This window comes from Melozone crissalis, unplaced genomic scaffold (assembly GCF_028551555.1).
Source record: "Melozone crissalis strain CALT ecotype California unplaced genomic scaffold, PUWL_Pcris_2 ptg000110l_1, whole genome shotgun sequence".
Classification (NCBI taxonomy): Eukaryota; Metazoa; Chordata; class Aves; order Passeriformes; family Passerellidae; genus Melozone; species Melozone crissalis.
In genome coordinates, this window is record NW_026535887.1 from 1,518,397 (window position 1) to 1,537,072 (window position 18,676).

Here is an 18,676-nt window from a genome sequence, read left to right on the forward strand (position 1 = left end):
GCCCCTGGGGAATGGGCCTGGCCTCTGGCTGCTGGCCCAGCTGGGGGTGCCTGCTGCCCAGGATGCTGCAGCACATCAGCCAGCCCCAGTGGGGCTCTCCAAAGCTCAGGGCAGCTGCAGGGGCCCAGGGTGCAGCTCTTTATGCAGCTGAGGCAGGCCTGCAGCTCTGCTGGCTGTGGTCACAGCTGGGACACCAGCACACCTGGAGACACCTGCATGGGGCTGCCTCACTCTGCACCTCCACCAGAACCTGTGTTTTAGTGCAGCCCCCAAACAGGTTGGTCCTGGCTGAGCAGTGAGACCCAGCAAGACAATGAACAACAGCTCCTGAGCTGAGATGTCCAGTGCCAAGCTGGCACCTCTGAAAGTGACACAGCTTGCATGAGCTGTTGGCACCCTGGCCCACTTCGTTCATGCCACTCACAGGAGAATAACTGGTGTCTGATGCTGACACTTGTTTAGGTGTTGTGGCATCCCCTGATTGCATTTCACACCCAATGTCCTGCAAGGATGCTCTGGGAAATGTGACTTTACTGGTGGATGTATAAGTATCAGAGAGAAACAAATTATGGTTTACAGAAGACATGACCCTGCAATCCGGCACTGCAGCAAATCCCTTTTATTGTAAGCTCTTGCAAACTCCATGATGGGGCACACATGGATCTTTGACAAGCATTGAATACATTTCCCCAAGTCAGTTTCCCATCAATCTGCAGAAAAGCTTCAGAAGCAGAAGAGAGCATGAAGGTGTCCAAGGAGTGCAGCACAGGAATTCAGCTTTGGCTGCTCCAGGCTCTCTATGGATCTGATGCCAAAGCCTGCCTGTTTGATACAAAAGCTGCTGCTCTCAAGGTGCACTTTCAAAAGCCACCAAACAAAAGCATGTGCCAGGATGACAGAATCACTGAATTGTTGTGTTTTGGAGGGACTTCTCAGGATCTTCTAGTCCACACTCCAGGCTGCAGCAGGATCAGCTAGAGCAGGTTGTCCAGAATCATGTATTGTTGGGCTTTGTGTATCTCCAGACATGGAGATCTCCAGACAGGATCTCTGGACACCCTGAGGCGCCCTGGTGCCACAGCCTGGCTAAGGAGGGGAGGGACAAGTCAGCTGCACATTCTTGGGGACAGCTGAGGAGGAGAGGACTCGTTCCTCAGAGCTCTCTCCTGACACGGGCAGCAAAGCAAAGCAGCTGGAGGCTCTGCCCACATCTTTGTGCCTTTGAGCAGAGCAGGAGGTGCCCTGAGGGACAGAGCTGGAAACACAGCAGAGAAGGAAGCAGCACAGACTCTGACCAGGACATTTGTCCCCCTCTGCTCTGCTCTGCTCAGACCCCACCTGCAGTGCTGCCTCCAGCTGTGGGCCCACAGCACAAGAAGGATGGAAAGCTGTTGGAGTGGAGTCCAGTGCAGGCCATGAAGGTGCTCCAAGGGCTGGGGTGTGTCTGCTCTGCGGAGAGGGTGAGAGAGCTGGGGATGTTCAGCCTGGAGGAGACTGCTGAGGGTCCGGTACCTCAGGGATCTCCAAGAGGGCTGGAGAGGGTCTTTGGACAAGGGTATGGAGTAAGAGGACAGGAGGGAATGGTTTCACACTGATGGAGGGCAGGGTTAGATGGGATATTATAAAGCAGTAAATTACAGTGAGCAGGCTGTGGTACGAGTAAAAGTTACCCAGAGCTGTTTTGACTGCCCCATGTCTGGAAGGGTTCAAGGCCAGGCTGGGGAGGGCTTGGGACAAGCTGGTGTAGTGGAAGGTGTCCCTGCCCATGGAAGGCAGGTTAGAATGAGATGATCTTTAAGGCTTTCAGGTCCCATCAAAATCAACCTACTCTGTGATTCTGTGATTCTATGATGTGTGTGAAAAGCCACCGAGGCTATTCTAATGAGGCTGTGAGGCTTATTCTCGGGGACAGGCATTGTTGAACAGAGTAACCCTTCCACCATAGAGCTCAGTCAACCTGTCCTCCAGCTCTCCCAGGCTGAGCTCCTCCACCTGGTTCTTGTCATTCTCAGCAATGGCCCCCCAAGCCTTTGGGGGCTTTTTGTCCAACATACAGCAGGCAGCTGACCAAATGTGGCTGGGTCTGTTCACCCTCTCATGGGATATGTAGGTGTTCCCACGCACAGCACCCGTGATCACGTAGGTGGTTTTACAGTCCTTGGTGTTTTTCTTCATTGTTTTATCCTCATAGACCCTCCACTGTCCGTTGTTGAGAGTGCTGTCCTGGGGCACTATGTTGGTAAGGGTGAAGGTAGCCATTTTACTCACATCCTTATCCATATGGCCACTGGGGCTCAAATGGCCACGGTCCAAATCCTTCAGCCCTTTGTAGTCATCATCTACAGCCTGGCTCCTTTTGATAACTTCTTGGGAGATTTTGCATTCTTTCTTGATGTCTGACTCTTTTTTCATCTCTTTAAGATTGCAATTATCTATGAGCTGTACAGGGAAAAAGAAAGAGATGTTAGAATTGGGAATGGGAGTAATGGAGAAGATTTCCCTGGAGCAGAAGTCTCACATGGTCAAGATCCCATTTTTTGTCATCTCAGTGTATGAAAATGAATGAATCTGAGAGAAATCATAGACATGACCAACCCACATGAACACAAAAGCTTAAAAGGGCAAGCAGCTCAGAATCTGAGTGCTCTCAGTTTGATTTGTGACCTTTGTGATCCAGCCTGCAGCCTGTGCTGGGAGCATGGATACTTGCATGAGACAAGGAGCATTTCCCACTCCTAGGATTGAAAGGTGATTTTTGTGGGACTTCATCTCCCCTGCCAAATCTGCTTCCCTTTCCTCCTGTCTCCACAGCCCAAATCTGCCCAGGGCTCTCCCTGGATCCCCTCACACCACACTGTCATTCTGTGATTCTATGGTTCTGTGATTTTATATGTTGTTTCTACAAGTGTACCCCAGTCCTGGAACACCAGAGGTTGCCTCCTGTAACCCCATACACAGGAAGATGTGTCAGGAAAATCAGTCCTGGAGCTGAGGTTTCCCTGAGAGGGCTGCAGTTCATTTGAGGATGAACAGTTTTGCTCCATAAGCAAAAAGATCCCAAAGTGAATGGAATCTGTTACAGCAGTGCTGGGAATGTGTCCATGAGCTGATCTGGGCCAGGGAGAATTTTCTGCAGCATCACTGCAAAGTTACAAATGATCGGCCTCTGAGAGGAGCCTGTCATCCCAAAAGTATGCTTTTTTTTAAAGAGACCTAAATACTCCAAAAAGGACTCAGGAGAAAATCAACAAAATCAAAGGTTTTTGGGAAGGCCAGGGTCCAAGGTCTAGGAGGAAAATGCCAGGTTAGATAGGCATTGAAGCATTCTGATGTAATGGCAAGTGGCCTGGTCCATGCAAGGCAATTGGACTGAGATGGTCTTTAAGGTTTTTTCAACATAAACCATTCTATGATTTACCAGAAAGAGAGAATGTGGAGGCTGCAGTGGTGCAAAACCAGATTAGGTGCTTGAGTTCCTATGCATAATATGAAAAGATGATTTTTTTTCATAACTTTAACATCATTTGGTTCACCTTTAGAGAAACATATTTAGCCTTCCTTTGGAGTAGGGCCTGTGGCTTCCTTCTCTGGCTCACCTTCCCCCAAATGCTGTCCTGCTGCTCTGTCCTTACCAGTGACAGGAATTGCTTCTTTTTCTCTTCTGCAATTGGCCTGGCCTGTTCTGCTGAAGTTTATCTGAGGCCTCTAGAGCTTGTGGAGTTCTGTCTGTCTGCTGAATCCTTCTGGACCAAGCCTGAGCCAAAGGTGCTCAGGGGTCACTGCCCATGGGTGAAGATCACACCCTTGTGACTGGACCAACACTGACGCTCCTCACTTTGCACTGCATGAAACTGTCCAGGTATCCCTGCACAGTTAACCTGACCCTCTCATCTCCGGTGCCTTTTCCCTCAAGGATTTGTCCCTGGACAATCTTATCCCATTCTGTGTTTCTCTTCACTTCCCTAACACCAATCAAAGCCTGTTTGACTCTTCACTGGGAGCAGAGAAGCTCTGCTAGGGATGCAGAACAGCTCAGGGCAAAGTGGGGATCAGAGCCCAGCAGGACTGTTGGTCCCTCAAGTTTAGCCTCTCCTGGATGCCTTTTCCCCATCACTTGGTCAGCCAGCAGAGCAGGGCACAGGGAGGGGAAGCATTTGACTTTGTCATGTCATGCCAAGTAATGTGATTTGCTGTTCCTGTCAGGTGAAGGCAGAGAGCTGGGCACCTTTGGGATGTGATTCATCTCATGCTCCTGCTGATGTCTCAGATGCATCAGAGGAACCATGTGGTGCAGGTGTTTGATGTTCAATGAGGACATTCCCATCTGTGTGTCCATTTGCGTGTGTGTATTGGGGTGTTAGGAAATAGAAGTGGTAATTTAAACGCTGCAGCTCAACTCTGAATGGCCGGAGGGTCATGTGATGTGCTGTATGAGAGACACTCACCTGAGGCTCAAGAAACCACCATCCTCGAGGTCTCTTCTCTTCTACAGGCTGGTATTTGTAAGCAGAGTACACTGGAATTCTCCTGTCTCTGTCGTACAGGGTGGCATAGTGATACGAGTTCCTGAAGCGCTGACAGATCCGGGCTGGGTTCGTTGGATTCAGGGCACCATCTGGGGGAATCCCATCATAGAAAAACTGAGGACAGTTATCAAAGGAGTTCACCACCTCGCTGTGTCCCAGCCAGAGGCAGCTGTCCAACACCTGCAGCAGCAGCAGCAGCCCCAGCATGGTGGCAGGATTTCAGTGAAGGGCTCTTGCTCCCCTGGAAGGCAAATGCAGAGGGACACTCAGCTTGGAGAGAGCAGGTCACGGCCTGGAGCCTTTTTGTGCAGAGGGACAGAGCTGGCAGAGCAGGGAATTGTGAGAGACCAGGAAAGGAGTCATTTTTTGTCATCCTGGATATGAAAAAATCACAAGGGCAATAAGGGTGAAACCAAAAACAGGGTTTAGCTGCCCAGAAGAGGCAGCAGTGGGAGCACTCAGCCTGTAGGAGGAAGGAGCCAAACCCACCAGGACTGCAATCAGCTCTCACAGCAAAGGGATCTTGCAACTGAGGCACAGCCCTGGGACAAGGTCACCTTTGCCCACCTCCCTCCTGCTCTCAGCTCCTTCCCACAGCACACACCTGCAGCTGGGCACGGACTCTGCTCAGCCCCCTGCCATGCTGGGCTGGGCTTTAATCTCATGGGCCATTGGGCAGGCAAAGAACAGCAATGCTGCACTGCCTACAGCTCTCTGGCCCCATCCAGGTTCACACAGACACTCAGCTCTTCCAGTCAGACCCAACACTGAACCCCAAATCATCCACCTGGGCTCCTGCCTCTCAGCTGACATGGGGCCATGCATGTCCTGCTGCTCACCTTGCATTTCCACGTTATCCAACCCCAGACTCTGAACTTGCAGACACATGGAGGGAGCAAATGAAGGGGCCAAGCAGATGGCAGCAGCAAGCATGAGGGATAACACCTCTATCTTATCAGCACAATGGCTGCTGCAAGGCAAGCCCTGAGGGACAGCTCTTGCCCTGGTTGCTTGGGATTCCTGCTGATGCCCATCTTCAGCTTTGCTGATTGATTTCCCTGGACAGTCAAAGGCACCACTGCAGGAATTTCTTGGACAGCCACCTGTCCTGTTTTGTCTTTCTCAGTGCTGATGAGATTTTCAGCAGTCATTAAGGTCATTCCTTTAAGAGAAAACTGCTGAAAAGCTCCCTGGGTTGATGGCAACCACACGAGGAGCTTTGTCTTCCTTCAGAGACAGCACAGGTTTGGGAGAGCAGGGATGCTTCCATTTGCATTGCCAGACCCTCATTGGACAGATTTAATATCATCAGCATTTGGGATAAGGCAGCTGGGACAGGCAGTTCAAAGGGTTCCTGGCACACAAAGCTGCCACAGCCTCTAAAGCACAAAGCCCACCTTGGGCTGGCCAGGGGCTGAGCTCAGCACTGCTGAAGGCTTGACAAGTCACCTTGCACATTTGCCCTTGTCGTCTTCTTCTCCCTGCCTCTCATCTCTCCCTTTCCACTGGATTCAGGATGCTGAGCTGCACACAGCCCTGCTCTGACCCAAGATATCTGGTCCTTTTCCTCTTTTCCAGCCCTGGATCATCAATGTGGTGACCAATGAGCTGCAAACTGAGAACTGCAACTACAGGTTGGCATTTTTACAGTACTTTGCAGAGCATGCCCAAAGCCGCCCCAAATCAAGCAGAGAAGGGTCTTCTGAAAAGTCCTTCTGCATCACCCACTCAATTAAATTAGAATTTATGTAACTAATTTGATACCTAACTTAATAAATATATAGGAACCAGCCTACCGTGAGAAGGAGCAGCACAGGATTCTGCTCACAGCCCCAATGTGGCAGAGGAGTCTCAAATGCCTCTGCTGCAGTCTCACACTCTCTGGGCTTATATGCCCTCCAGGAAGAGGCCGTTGTTAGAATTTCCCAAGAAGCCTTTAGAATAAATTTTCACAGGTATTCAGACCACACCTCTGTTTGTCCAGAGGTTTTCTGGAAGTTCCTAGGTGAAGATTTAGTACTCAATAATCTCCCCCTTCCTTCTCATTCAACACTTTAATGTTAATTTTCAGGTGAGCTGGCTTGAGTTTCTTTCCCAAATCATTCCCTCCCTCCATACACTCCTGACTGACAGAAAATACCAAAATGCTGCAAAATTCAATGCATTCATAAGCTCTGATTGCTCCTTGGAGCTCAGCAGCTCCAGCCTAGGCTTTGTCCATATGTAATATATATTTATTTCAGAAAGTCAGGAAAGACTTAGAATATTGGAATCAATGGTGTGGAGGGAGAAAGAGCTTACCTTGGTGCAGAGTCTCAGAACAGGCAGCTGAACTGTTCCTTCTGTCTTCTCCCACGAGAAAGGAGTGTTTGAATCCTCAGGAGTGCACCTGCTATATATAAATATGACCAGCAGTCATAACTTCCACCTTGTTATAAACAAGGAATTCTACAGAATAGAGTAGTTTTCTATTTTTATTCATGGGGTATGTGCACACCCACCCTGAAATGTGCTGACTGTTGTTTGTTGTAGTTCCCGAGAATTTCTCTCAAATTTGCTGACGTGCAGCATGGTATATCAGGATCAGCTAACAGGGTCTGGTAACAGCCTTGATCCTTTCATCAATCCCACCAGCTGCAGCGGCTGCTGCTCCAGCACCTACACGTGTTTCTGCTCCCAACAGAACAGCTCTGCTGACACTGGATGGACTGGCCTGACTCTGATACACTCAGATATTCACAGTCTGTCCTTCTGCAGCCTCCCTGAACATCATTGCCATGGCCTGGCTGCAAATATTCTCTTGCCTGGTGGCCATGGCTGTGTGAGAGCTCCATCCCAGCAGCCTGGGAAGCAGAAGGCTCTGGGGATACCTTGGAGCACCTGCCAGTACTTGAGGAGTCTACAGGAGAGCTGGAGACAGACTCTGCACAAGGGCATGGGGCTGACAGGTGTGCTGGGTTCAGAGTTAGTTTTCTTGACAGTGGCAGGTGTGGGGCTGTGTTTGGATTTCTGCTGAACACAGAGTTGATAACACAGAGATGTTTCTGGTATTTCTGGGCAGAGCTTTCACAGGCCAAGGCCTTTTGTGCTTTCTGTACTGCCAGGCTGGTAAGGAGGCTGGGGGTACCTGGGAGGTTGGGAGGAGACACAGCCAGGACAGGTGAGCCCAACTGACCAGAGGATATTCCAGACCATGAGGCATCATGCTGAGGGTATAAAGTGAGGGGAAGGAGGAGGAAGGAGGGGGGCATTTGAAATGATGGGTTTTGTCTTCTGAGGTAAGCATGAGGTGGGATGGAGCCCTGCTCTCCTGGAGATGGCTGAACACCTTTCTATCTGTGGGAAATGGTGAAGGAATTCCTTGATGTGCTTTGCTTGTGTACTCAGCCTTTGCTTTCCCTGTTAAACTGTCTCTATCTCCACCCAGGAGTTTTCCAGCTTTTCCCCTTCCGGTTCTCTCCCTGATCCTGGTGGTCAGGGAGGGAGGGGTTTTGTGGAACATGGCTGCTGGCTGGGGCTAAACCACAGCATTGGGACAAGCTGAAAGAGCTTGAAATGGAAGGAATGTGGGTTTAGAAAAGATATTTGGAAGATATTTATTACTGTGGGGTGGTGAGGCCCCAGCACAGGTTGCCCACATGGCCAGGTTGAACCAGGCTTGGAGGAACCTGAGATACTGGAAGGTGTCCCTGCCTATGGGAGGGCATGGATGTAGGCTGGTCATTAAGGTCCTTTCCAAGTCAAAACATTCTGTCATTCCATGACCATTCATTCACTCAAACTAAATTGGACAAATTGTCTTCTGTTTCCAAAAGTCCAGGAATAGCAGAATGACGAGTTCTTTCTTACAACCAGAAATATCTCGAAGTGTGTTAGACCAAAGTTTATTTAACCATGCTGGTTGAGTCCTTTGGTTTCTTGTGTCTCTGTTAACCTGGGACTGATGTCTTAAACAAAGTGGGGTTTAGCCAGCATGAGGGAGAAGGCCAAGAAGAAGCAGATCTGGTGGAGGTGGGGCAAATTCCTCCTTTCTGATGAGGCCCAACTGACAGAAGAATGCAGGGCCAGCAGTGGTCACATCATTAGAAGGAGCCATAAATGACCAAAGATCCCCAAAGTGTCTCCCAACTCCACAGTGCTGCCTGAGCAAGTGTAAAACCCCTCCCAGGGGAAAAGTGGGATACTGCCCCAGAGTCCTGAACTCAAAGAACCCATTGAACTCTTTGATGCAAGGCCCCAACCTGCAAAGGATCGTTCAAAGTTTGGGACATCAAAGTTGGGAGTCTTGTTCCTGGTTCAGTGGAGGTATCTTGTAAGAGCTGTTGGCACCCTGGCACACTTGGTTCATGCCATTCACAGGAGAATACCTGGTGTCTGATGCTGACACTTGTGTGGGTGTTGTGGCATCCTCTGATTGCATTTGTACACCCAATGTCCTGCAAGGATGCTCTTGGCATTGTGACTTTACTGGTGGGTGTAGAAATGTCAGTGAGAAACAAATTGTGGTTTATACAAGACATGACCCTGCAATCCAGCACTGCAGCAAATCCCTTTTATTGCAAGCTCTTGCAAACTCCATGATGGGGCACACATGGATCTTTGACAAGCATTGAATACATTTCCCCCAATCAGTTTCCCATCAATCTGCAGAAAAGTTTCAGAAGCAGAGCAGAGCATGAAGGTGTCCAAGGAGTGCAGCACAGGAATTCAGCTTTGGCTGCTCCACGCTCTCTATGGATCTGATGCCAAAGCCTGCCTGTCTGATACAACAACTGCTGCTCCCAAGGTGCACTTACAAAAGCAAGCCAACAAAAGCATGTGCCAGGATCACAGAATCACTGAATTGTTGTGTTTTGGAGGGACTTCTCAGCATCTTCTAGTCCACACTCCAGGCTGCAGCACAATCAGCTAGAGCAGGATGCCCACAATCATGTATTGTTGGGCTTTGGGGATCTCCAGACATGGAGATCTCCAGACAGAATCTCTGGACACCCTGAGGCGCCCTGGTGCCACCGCCTGGCTAAGGAGGGGAGGGACAAGTCAGCTGCACACTCTTGGGGACAGCTGAGGAAGAGAGGACTCGTTCCTCAGAGCTCTCTCCTGACATGGGCAGCAAAGCAAAGCAGCTGGAGGCTCTGCCCACATCTTTGTGCCTTTGAGCAGAGCAGGAGGTGCCCTGAGGGACAGAGCTGGAAACACAGCAGAGAAGGAAGCAGCACAGACTCTGACCAGGACATTGGTCCCCCTCTACTCTGCTCTGCTCAGACCCCACCTGCAGTGCTGCCTCCAGCTGTGTGCCCACAGCACAAGAAGGATGCAAAGCTGTTGGAGTGGAGTCCAGTGCAGGCCATGAAGGTGCTGCAAGGGCTGGGGTGTGTCAGCTCTGGAGAGAGGGTGAGAGAGCTGGGGATGTTCAGCCTGGAGGAGACTGCTGAGAGTGCAGTGCCTCAAGGGTCTCCAAGAGGGCTGGAGAGGGTCTTTGGACAAGGGTATGGAGTGAGAGGACAGGAGGGAATGGTTTCACACTGATGGAGGTCAGGGTTAGATGGGATATTATAAAGCAGTAAATTACAGTGAGCAGGCTGTGGTACGAGTAAAAGTTACCCAGAGCTGTTTTGACTGCCCCATGTCTGGAATGGTTCAAGGCCAGGCTGGGGAGGGCTTGGAACAAGCTGGTGTAGTGGAAGGTGTCCCTGCCCATGGCAGGCAGGTGAGAGTGAGACAATTTTTAGGGCTTAAATTCCCATCAAATTCAACCTATTCTGTGATTCTGTGACTCTGTGACATGTGGGAAAAGCCATCGACCCTTTTCCAATGAGGCTGTGAGGCTTATTCTCGGGGACAGGCATCATCAAACAGAGTAACTGTTTTCCCTGAGTAGAGCTTGGACAACTTCTCCTCCAGCTGCCTCAGGCTGTAGACCGTCACCTCATTCATGTAATTCTCTGCAATGGCCCCCCAAGCCTTCGTGGGCTCTTCATCCCCCAAGCAGCAGGCAGCTGACCAGATGTGGCTGGGTAAATTAACCCTGTTATTGGAGATGTAGGTGATCCCAGGCACAGCACCCGTGATCACGTAGGTGGTTTTACAGCCCTGGGTATTCTGACCCATCGTTTTGTACTCATATTCTTTCCAGGCACCCTCGAGGAGTATGCTGTTCTGGGGCACTATGTTGGTGAGGGTGAAGGTAGCCATCTTGCTGTTGTCTCCACTTTGGTGGTCAAACGGGCATAATTGACCACGGTCCAAACCCTGGAGGTTTTGGTAGTCTTGGGTGATAGCCTGATTCTGGCCAATTTGCTGTAGAGTGATATGGTAAGTTTTATCGATGTACTTCTCGGTAGCCATGTCCTTGGAATAAGCTGGGTTGATAAGCTTGAGAGGGTAAGAAGAGAAAAAGGTGTCAGTACTGAGGATGCATATAATTAAGGAGATTACCCTGGAGCAGAAGTCTCTGATGGTCAAGATTCCCTTTTTTGTCCTTTCAGTGTATGAAAATGTATGAATCTGAGAAAAATCATATACATGCCCCTTCTGCATGAATACAAGAGCTTTAAAGAGCAAGCAGCTCAGAATCTGACTGCTCTCAGTTTGATTTGTGACCTTTGTGATCCAGCCTGCAGCCTCTGCTGGGAGCATGGATGCATGTACAAGAAAAGGAGCATTTCCACTCCTAGGATGGAAAGGTAACTTTGGTGATTCACCTCCCCTGCCAAATCTGCTTCCCTTTCCTCCTGTCTCCACAGCCCAAATCTGCCCAGGGCTCTCCCTGGATCCCCTCACGCCACACTGTGTTTCTGTGTTTCTGTGATTCTGTGATTCTGTGATTCTGTGATTCTGTGATGTTATGTGGGGTTGCTACAGGTGTAGTCCAGTCCGGGAACACCAGAAGTTGCCTCCTGGAACCCCATACACAGGGAGATGTGTCAGGAAATCAGTCCTGGAGCTGAGCTATCCATGGGAGGGCTGCAGTTCATTCAAGGATGAACAGTTTTGCTCAGTAGGCAAAAAGACCTCAGTGTGAATGGAATCTGTTACAGGAGTGCTGGGAATGTGTCCCAGAGCTGATCTGAGCCAGGGAGAATTTTCTGCAGCATCACTGAAAAGTAGTTACAAATGATCAGCCTCTGAGAGGAGCCTGTCATCCCAAAAGAGTCCTGAGGAAATTAAATACTCCAAAAATGCCTCTGGAGAAAGTTAAGAAAAATCAAAGATTTTTCAGGTATCCTATGTCCAGGGTCTAGGGGCATAAGGCCAGTGATGGGTTTGGAGCAAGCTGGTCTGGTGGCACATGGCCTGTCCCATGCTGGGGGTGTGGACTGAGATGATATTTAAAGTTCTGAAGCCATTCATTACAATGAACAGTAGTTTCTGAGAAAGAAAAGAATTAAAAGACCTGAGGAATAAAAGAATTAAAAGACACTCTATCAAGGGAAACACAGAAGTTAATAAATAACCTAAAATACATTGTTTGGGAAAACTTTGATTAGATAAGTTAATAAATAATATAAAATACACTCACAAAAGAAACTTTGGAATTAGAATATTTGAAGAAGTGAAAGTAGAAGCCAAAAAGTTAAGGTGACCTGCCAAGCCGTCAGAATCAAGCCAAGTGCAACAGTGATTTCTGCCAAGTCATGGAAAAACATGCCAAGGATGACAGGAAAATGCCCAAATTAGGAGAAGCTTAAAATTTAACCAAGGAAGACCAAGAGTTCCCGGAAGACTCCGCCTATATTCCTACCTGCCTATGAATATGCATGTAATAAATGATGTAATTCTTGTTCAAAATTGTATAAAAACCTGCTTTTGCTGTACCTAATTTAGAAATCCACTTGGTGATTTCTCCAATGCGTTGTCAATAAATACCTCCTGCCTATAGACCTCAAATCTAGTCTCTGGGCAGCTTATTATCGCCTTTTGGGGCAAAATTTGGCATCAGTTCTATCCAACAGAAACCGCTCTATGATTATGTGATTCTACAAAAAGACAGAAGATTTTATCCCTCCCTAACGAGGAGGCTGCTGTGGTGTAGGACCAAATTAGTTCCTTATGTTCATGTGAGAAACAAGGGCAAATGGTTATTTTTTTTCATAACTTCAATACCTTGTTGTTCATTTATTGGGGAAGCATATTTAGCCTTCCTCTGGAATGGGGCATTACGATCTTGCACATTTTCACCAAAATCTCTCTTACTACTCTGCCCATAGAAAGGTCCTGAATGTGTTGTTCTTTTCCTTAATCGATCTGGCCTGTCTTACTGAAGTTTGTCTTGAAGGACATTTGTCTCCTCTAGAGCTTGTGGAGTTCTGTCTGTCTGCTGGATCCTTCTGGACCAAGCCTGAGCCAAAGGTGCTCAGGGGTCACTGCCCATAGGTGAAGATCACACCCTTGTGACTGGACCAACACTGACGCTCCTCACTTTGCACTGCCTGAAATGTCACCCCAGAGATCCCTGCACAGTTAACCTGACCCTCTCATCTCCGGTGCCTTTTTCCCTGAGGCTTTGTCCCTGGGCCATCTCACCCCTTCTGAGTTTCTCCTCACTTCTCTCACACCAATCACAAAGCCTGTTTAACACTTCACTGGGAGCAGAGAAGCTCTGCCAGGGATGCAGAACAGCTCAGGGCAAAGTGGGGATCAGAGCCCAGCAGGACTGTTGGTCCCTCAAGTTTTGCCTCTCCTGGATGCCTTTTCCCCATCACTTGGTCAGCCAGCAGAGCAGGGCACAGGGAGGGGAAGCATTTGACTTTGTCATGTCATGCCAAGTAATGTGATTGGCTGTTCCTGTCAGGTGAAGGTAGAGAGCTGGGCACCTTTGGGATGTGATTCATCTCATGCTCCTGCTGATGTCTCAGGTGCATCAGAGGAACCATGTGCTGGAGTTGTTTGAAGTTCAACAAGGATATTCCCATCCAGTGTGTCCATTTGGATGTGTGTAGGAGGGGTGTTAGGAAATAGAAGTGGTAATTTAAATGCTGCAGTTCATCTGTGAATGGCTGAAGGGTGATTTGCTGTAAGAGAGACACTTACCTGAGGTTCAACAAACAACAACGAACCAGGTCCAATGCCAGATCCAGGCTGGTATTTGTAAGCAGAGTACACTGGAATCCTCTTGTCTCTGTCGTACAGGGTGGCATAGTGATACGAGTTGTTGAAACGCTGACAGATCCAGGCTGAGTTATTTGGATTCAGGGCATCATTTGGGGGAATCCCATCATAGAAGAACTGAGGACAGCTATCAAAGGGGGTCACCACATTGCTGTGTCCCAGCCAGAGGCAGCTGGCCAACACCTGCAGCAGCAGCAGCCCCAGCATGGTGGCAGGATTTCAGTGAAGGGCTCTTGCTCCCCTGGAAGGCAAATGCAGAGGGACACTCAGCTTGGAGAGAGCAGGTCATGGCCTGGACCCTTTTAGTGAATGGGGACAGAGCTGGCAGAGCAGGGGATTGTGAGAGACCAGGAAAGGAGTAATTTCTGTCCTCCTGCATATAGAAAAATCACGAGGGCAATATGGCTGAAACCAAAACCAGGGTTTAGATGCCCAGAGGAGGCAGCAGTGGGAGCACTCAGCCTGTAGGAGGAAGGAGCCAAACCCACCAGGACTGCAATCAGCTCTCACAGCAAAGGGATCTTGCAACTGAGGCACAGCCCTGGGACAAGGTCACCTTTGCCCACCGCCCTCCTGCTCTCAGCACCTTCCCACAGCACACACCTGCAGCTGGGCACGGACTCTGCTCAGCCCCCTGCCATGCTGGGCTGGGCTTTAATCTCATGGGCCATTGGGCAGGCCAAGAACAGCAATGCTGCACTGCCTACAGCTCTCTGGCCCTATCCAGGTTCACACAGACACTCAGCTCTTCCAGTCAGACCCAACACTGAACCCCAAATCATCCACCTGGGCTCCTGCCTCTCAGCTGACATGGGGCCATGCGTGTCCTGCTGCTCACCTTGCATTTCCACGTTATCCAACCCCAGACTCTGAACTTGCAGACACATGGAGGGAGCAAATGAAGGGGCCAAGCAGATGGCAGCAGCAAGCATGAGGGATAACACCTCTATCTTATCAGCACAGTGGCTGCTGCAATGCAAGCCCTGAGGGGCAGCTCTTGCCCTGGTTGCTTGGGATTCCTGCTGATGCCCATCTTCAGCTTTGCTGATTGACTTCCCTGGACAGGCAAAGGCACCATTGCAGGAATTTCTTGGACCTGTCCTATCTTTCTCAGTGGTGACATGATTTTCAGCAGGCAGTAAGGTCATTCCTTTATGAGAACGCTGCTGAAACGCTCCCTGGGTTGATGGCAACCACATGAGGGCCTTTGTCTCCCTTCAGAGGCAGCACACTTTTGGGAGAGCAGGGATGCTTCCATTTGCATTGCCAGACACTCATTGGACAGATTTAATATCATCAGCATTTGGGATAAGGCAGCTGGGACAGGCAGTTCAAAGGGTTCCTGGCACACAAAGCTGCCACAGCCTCTAAAGCACAAAGCCCACCTTGGGCTGGCCAGGGGCTGAGCTCAGCACTGCTGAAGGCTTCACAGGTCATCTTGCACATTTGCCCTTGTCTTGTTCTTCTCTCTGACCCTCATCTCTCCCTTTCCACTGGATTCAGGATGCTGAGCTGCACACAGCCCTGCTCTGACCCAAGATATCTGGTCCTTTTTCTCTCGTTCATCCCTCGATCAGGAATGTGGTGACCAATGAGCTGGAAACTGCGAACAGGAACTGAGTAACGACTTTTTACAGTACTCTGCAGAGCACGGCTGTATCTGCCCGAAATCACGCAGAGAAGGGTCTGAGAAGTCCTTCTGCATGACCACTCCATGAAATTAATATTTATCTACCTAACCGAATACTTAACTTATTATCAGAAAATAACCTACCGTGAGGACGAACGGTACAGGACTCTGCTGACAGCCCCAAAGTAGCAGAGGATTCTCAGCGGTCTCTGCTGCACTCTGAGACTCTCTGGTTTTATAGGATTTCCAAGTAGATTTTGCAACACCTTGCGTGGGGTTTTAATACTGAATATCCTTCTCCACCCTTCCTAATCAAATGTTAGATCTGAAATTTCAGTTGACTTGGCTTAAGTTTCGATGAGAAATATGAAATTCATCAAATGAGCGGAATTGAAACTGCTATGATTGCAGGCCTGGAGAAAGACGGTTCTGAAGTAATTTAGATGATTGCTTTCTTTGTTGGGCTTCCCAGGTGTTTCAAATGCTGACTGTGCAGGGCAGGGCATTTCTGGGGAATGCCAGGGGGAAAAGGTCCTTACGACATCAGCCCAGGGAGCTGATGGAGGTGGAACTGATGGAGATGATCCAGCAGCCAGCCAGTGGCTCCAGAGCCTGGTTCCAGAGGAAGCCATGGGGCATGGGATGAGGAATGGTGAGGATGAGTGTGGTCCCAAGCCCCAGCCAGTGTGCAGAGGTGGGTGAGCAAGTCAGAGGGAGCCTCAGCCTGAGGTACAGCAGAGGTGTCTGCAGAGGGGCCTCAACCTGAAATCACTCTGATGCTTTCATCCCAGCAGGGGCTGTGTCAGCATTTGATCCCAGCAGAAAAAATCCATCCAGGCAGAAGATGAGGCATGACAGGAGCTGTCCAGCAAAGGCAGTGAGAGTGATGTGCTCACTTTGCTCTCCTAAAAGCAACATCTTGTCCCAGGGGTGTGTGCAGCCCTGCTGGCACAAGGCAGGGCTCTTGCTGCTGTGGCCATGGCAGCTGGAGGCAAGAGGAGCAGAACTGCATGGTGCTGCCAGGCCGTGCCCCGTGTCTGCCCTGGCACCTGGTGCCTGTGCTCAGGTGTGCAGAGCCCCCAGAGCTGCCCCTGGGGAATGGGCCTGGCCTCTGGCTGCTGGCCCAGCTGGGGGTGCCTGCTGCCCAGGATGCTGCAGCACATCAGCCAGCCCCAGTGGGGCTCTCCAAAGCTCAGGGCAGCTGCAGTGCTGTAACTGCGGGCTGTGGTCACAGGGAATCTGTTCTCCAGCCAGCTCACTCCCTGAGACTGATGGGCAGTCACAAGAGAGTCTGTCCCTGGATCTCTACGCAGACCTTCCACGGTGGCGGTGTGTACAGGGGCTCGCAGCTCCCTGCAGAAGACGCCTGTGGTGCAGGTGACACAGCAGGAACTCAATACGAGGGACTGAGGTGAAGAAATCGAGAGGGATCACTTGTTTGAGTTCTAAGGAAGGTTTATTTCCCCAGAGGAGTCCGCGACAAGTGACAGTAACTGAGGGCAAAAAGCTGTTTTAAGGAAGGCGAGGGAATAAGGGGAAGACACAACTTTTTACCAATAGGAAGGCCTTAGGGAAGGAGTGCAGGGTAAGGGCTATCCAATAGGAGCCAACAAGGGAAAGGAACAAACCTTGCAGTCCAATCTTGCTTCGAGGAAGGCATGAAGGACAAGGGACACTCTAGAGCAAAAGGCTGCGCTGTCTTGGATAGACAGGGGCATTGACAAATGCTTGGTGGGAAAATCCTGGGGTAAACAACTCAGGACTGAACCATCAGGAGAGCTAAATGGGATACATGGAATGAACCATTACAAACTTATAAGAAGGAATATTTAAAACCTACTACAGAAGAATAAACTGAAACATAACAGACTACCACACAGTGGCCCCGGGTGCATCTCTTTATGCAGCTGAGGCAGGCCTGGAGCTCTGCTGGCTATGGTCACAGCTGGGGCACCAGCACATCTGGAGACACCTGCATGGGCGACCTCACTCTGCGCCTAACGCCCATACCACTTAAGTACCTCTGGAGCTTGTTGCTCCACACACTGATGATGAGGGAGATGAGCTTCCAGAAGAGCACGCAGAACCTTGACAGTGCACAGCAGACCTTTGGGGAACCCAAGGATATTTTGAAAAGCTGTGGCTTAAGAAAAGGCAGCAAATACCCTACGCCCTCTCTAGAGTGTGATAGGCTCAGAGCAGTCTATTTAGTGCAGCTGTGTCCTGGCTTGACTATAAAATGCTTTTATCCCCAATTGTCTTGTTCTGTTTATGCTCAGAAAGAAGTTTTGCACCTTTAAGACTTGTTCCAGAGAGTGAAGGGGAGAGAGAAGAAGCAGCAGTTTGTTTTCAGACACTGCTCTCACTCCTCCACATTCCTGCTCCTGGACCATGTTGTCTGCGGATGGACAGACAGCGGGATAGAGCTCTGGTTTGTTTTAGTTAGTTTCAGCTAGCTGAGGCAAAGAAGTTCCCTGGACTGTGGTTTTTTCTCTTTTTTTCCCTTTTCTTTGGACCTGTTTAAATCTGCTCTGGACTGAACACCAAAGGAGCATTGGCAGCTCCCACCTGTGGCCCACCAGGCCGGGCCTGGCCTGTGACATTTCCAGTGCCAGAGGGACTGATGAGAGACTGAGTGAGCAGAACTACACCCCAGGGAGGGGACTTATCTGAGTTTGTCTCTCTTTTCGGAGCAGCAAGAGGCTTTATTGTTTAATATTATTTAGGCTTTATTGTTTAATAAACAGGTTTTTTCCACTTTTCTCCAAGGAGCTATTTTCTCTGAACCAGATCAGGGGAGGGGTCAATTGAAGCTGCTTTTCTGAGGAGCCCCTTTGGGGGTTCTCTCCCAAATTTGCCCTGAACCAGGACAAGCTGGAAGGCCAGATCTTTTATTCCAAGCACAGCACAGTGGAGATGACACTTCTGGGACCCCAGCTCTCTCATGTGCAGCAAGTTTCTGCCTCTGGATGCTGCTGTATTGAGCTCCATAAATTCTCTCAGGCACTGCCACCCACCACTCTGCCTGTCAGTGCAAAGCTGTCTGCACATAAGCTACAGTTTGCACATGTAAGAGAAGCCTACTTTTGATTTAATGGATGCCCTTAAAGATTCTGTGGTGTGTTTGTCAGCTGTCTAGGTACTTGTTTCAAATCTGCCTGCAGTGAAATCTGCCAGATGAACTGCTAATACACAAAACACATTATACAACGTAGTAATGCAGGAAATCACAACATCTGAACAATATACATTTAGTAGCCTTGCAGTTTTCACACAGAATTTTCTCTCCTTCCAAGATGAGCAATGAGTGCTAGTTCAAACTTGTGTTGACTATGCCCAAAAGAAAGAGAATTTGCCTTAAGAGTAAAACTTATGACTTTCTTCTCTTTCCGTCATTCTGTAGTAACTA

The 18,676-nt window shown here is 49.5% G+C and overlaps 2 protein-coding genes across 2 annotated transcripts; both read right to left on the reverse strand.

The window, feature by feature from the left end:
- Positions 1-1,896: 1,896 nt before the first annotated feature.
- LOC128947920 (endonuclease domain-containing 1 protein-like) lies at positions 1,897-6,884 on the reverse strand. The gene is made up of 3 exons (XM_054292444.1): positions 6,828-6,884; positions 4,446-4,767; positions 1,897-2,439 (listed from the first exon to the last, which is right to left on the reverse strand). The coding sequence occupies exons 2-3, from the start codon at positions 4,731-4,733 to the stop codon at positions 1,897-1,899; spliced, it is 831 nt and encodes a 276-aa protein (XP_054148419.1). The 5' UTR covers positions 4,734-4,767; positions 6,828-6,884.
- Positions 6,885-10,355: 3,471 nt separating this feature from the next.
- Positions 10,356-13,844, reverse strand: LOC128947906 (endonuclease domain-containing 1 protein-like). The gene is made up of 2 exons (XM_054292422.1): positions 13,560-13,844; positions 10,356-10,901 (listed from the first exon to the last, which is right to left on the reverse strand). The coding sequence occupies exons 1-2, from the start codon at positions 13,842-13,844 to the stop codon at positions 10,356-10,358; spliced, it is 831 nt and encodes a 276-aa protein (XP_054148397.1).
- Between the last annotated feature and the right edge of the window lie 4,832 nt (positions 13,845-18,676).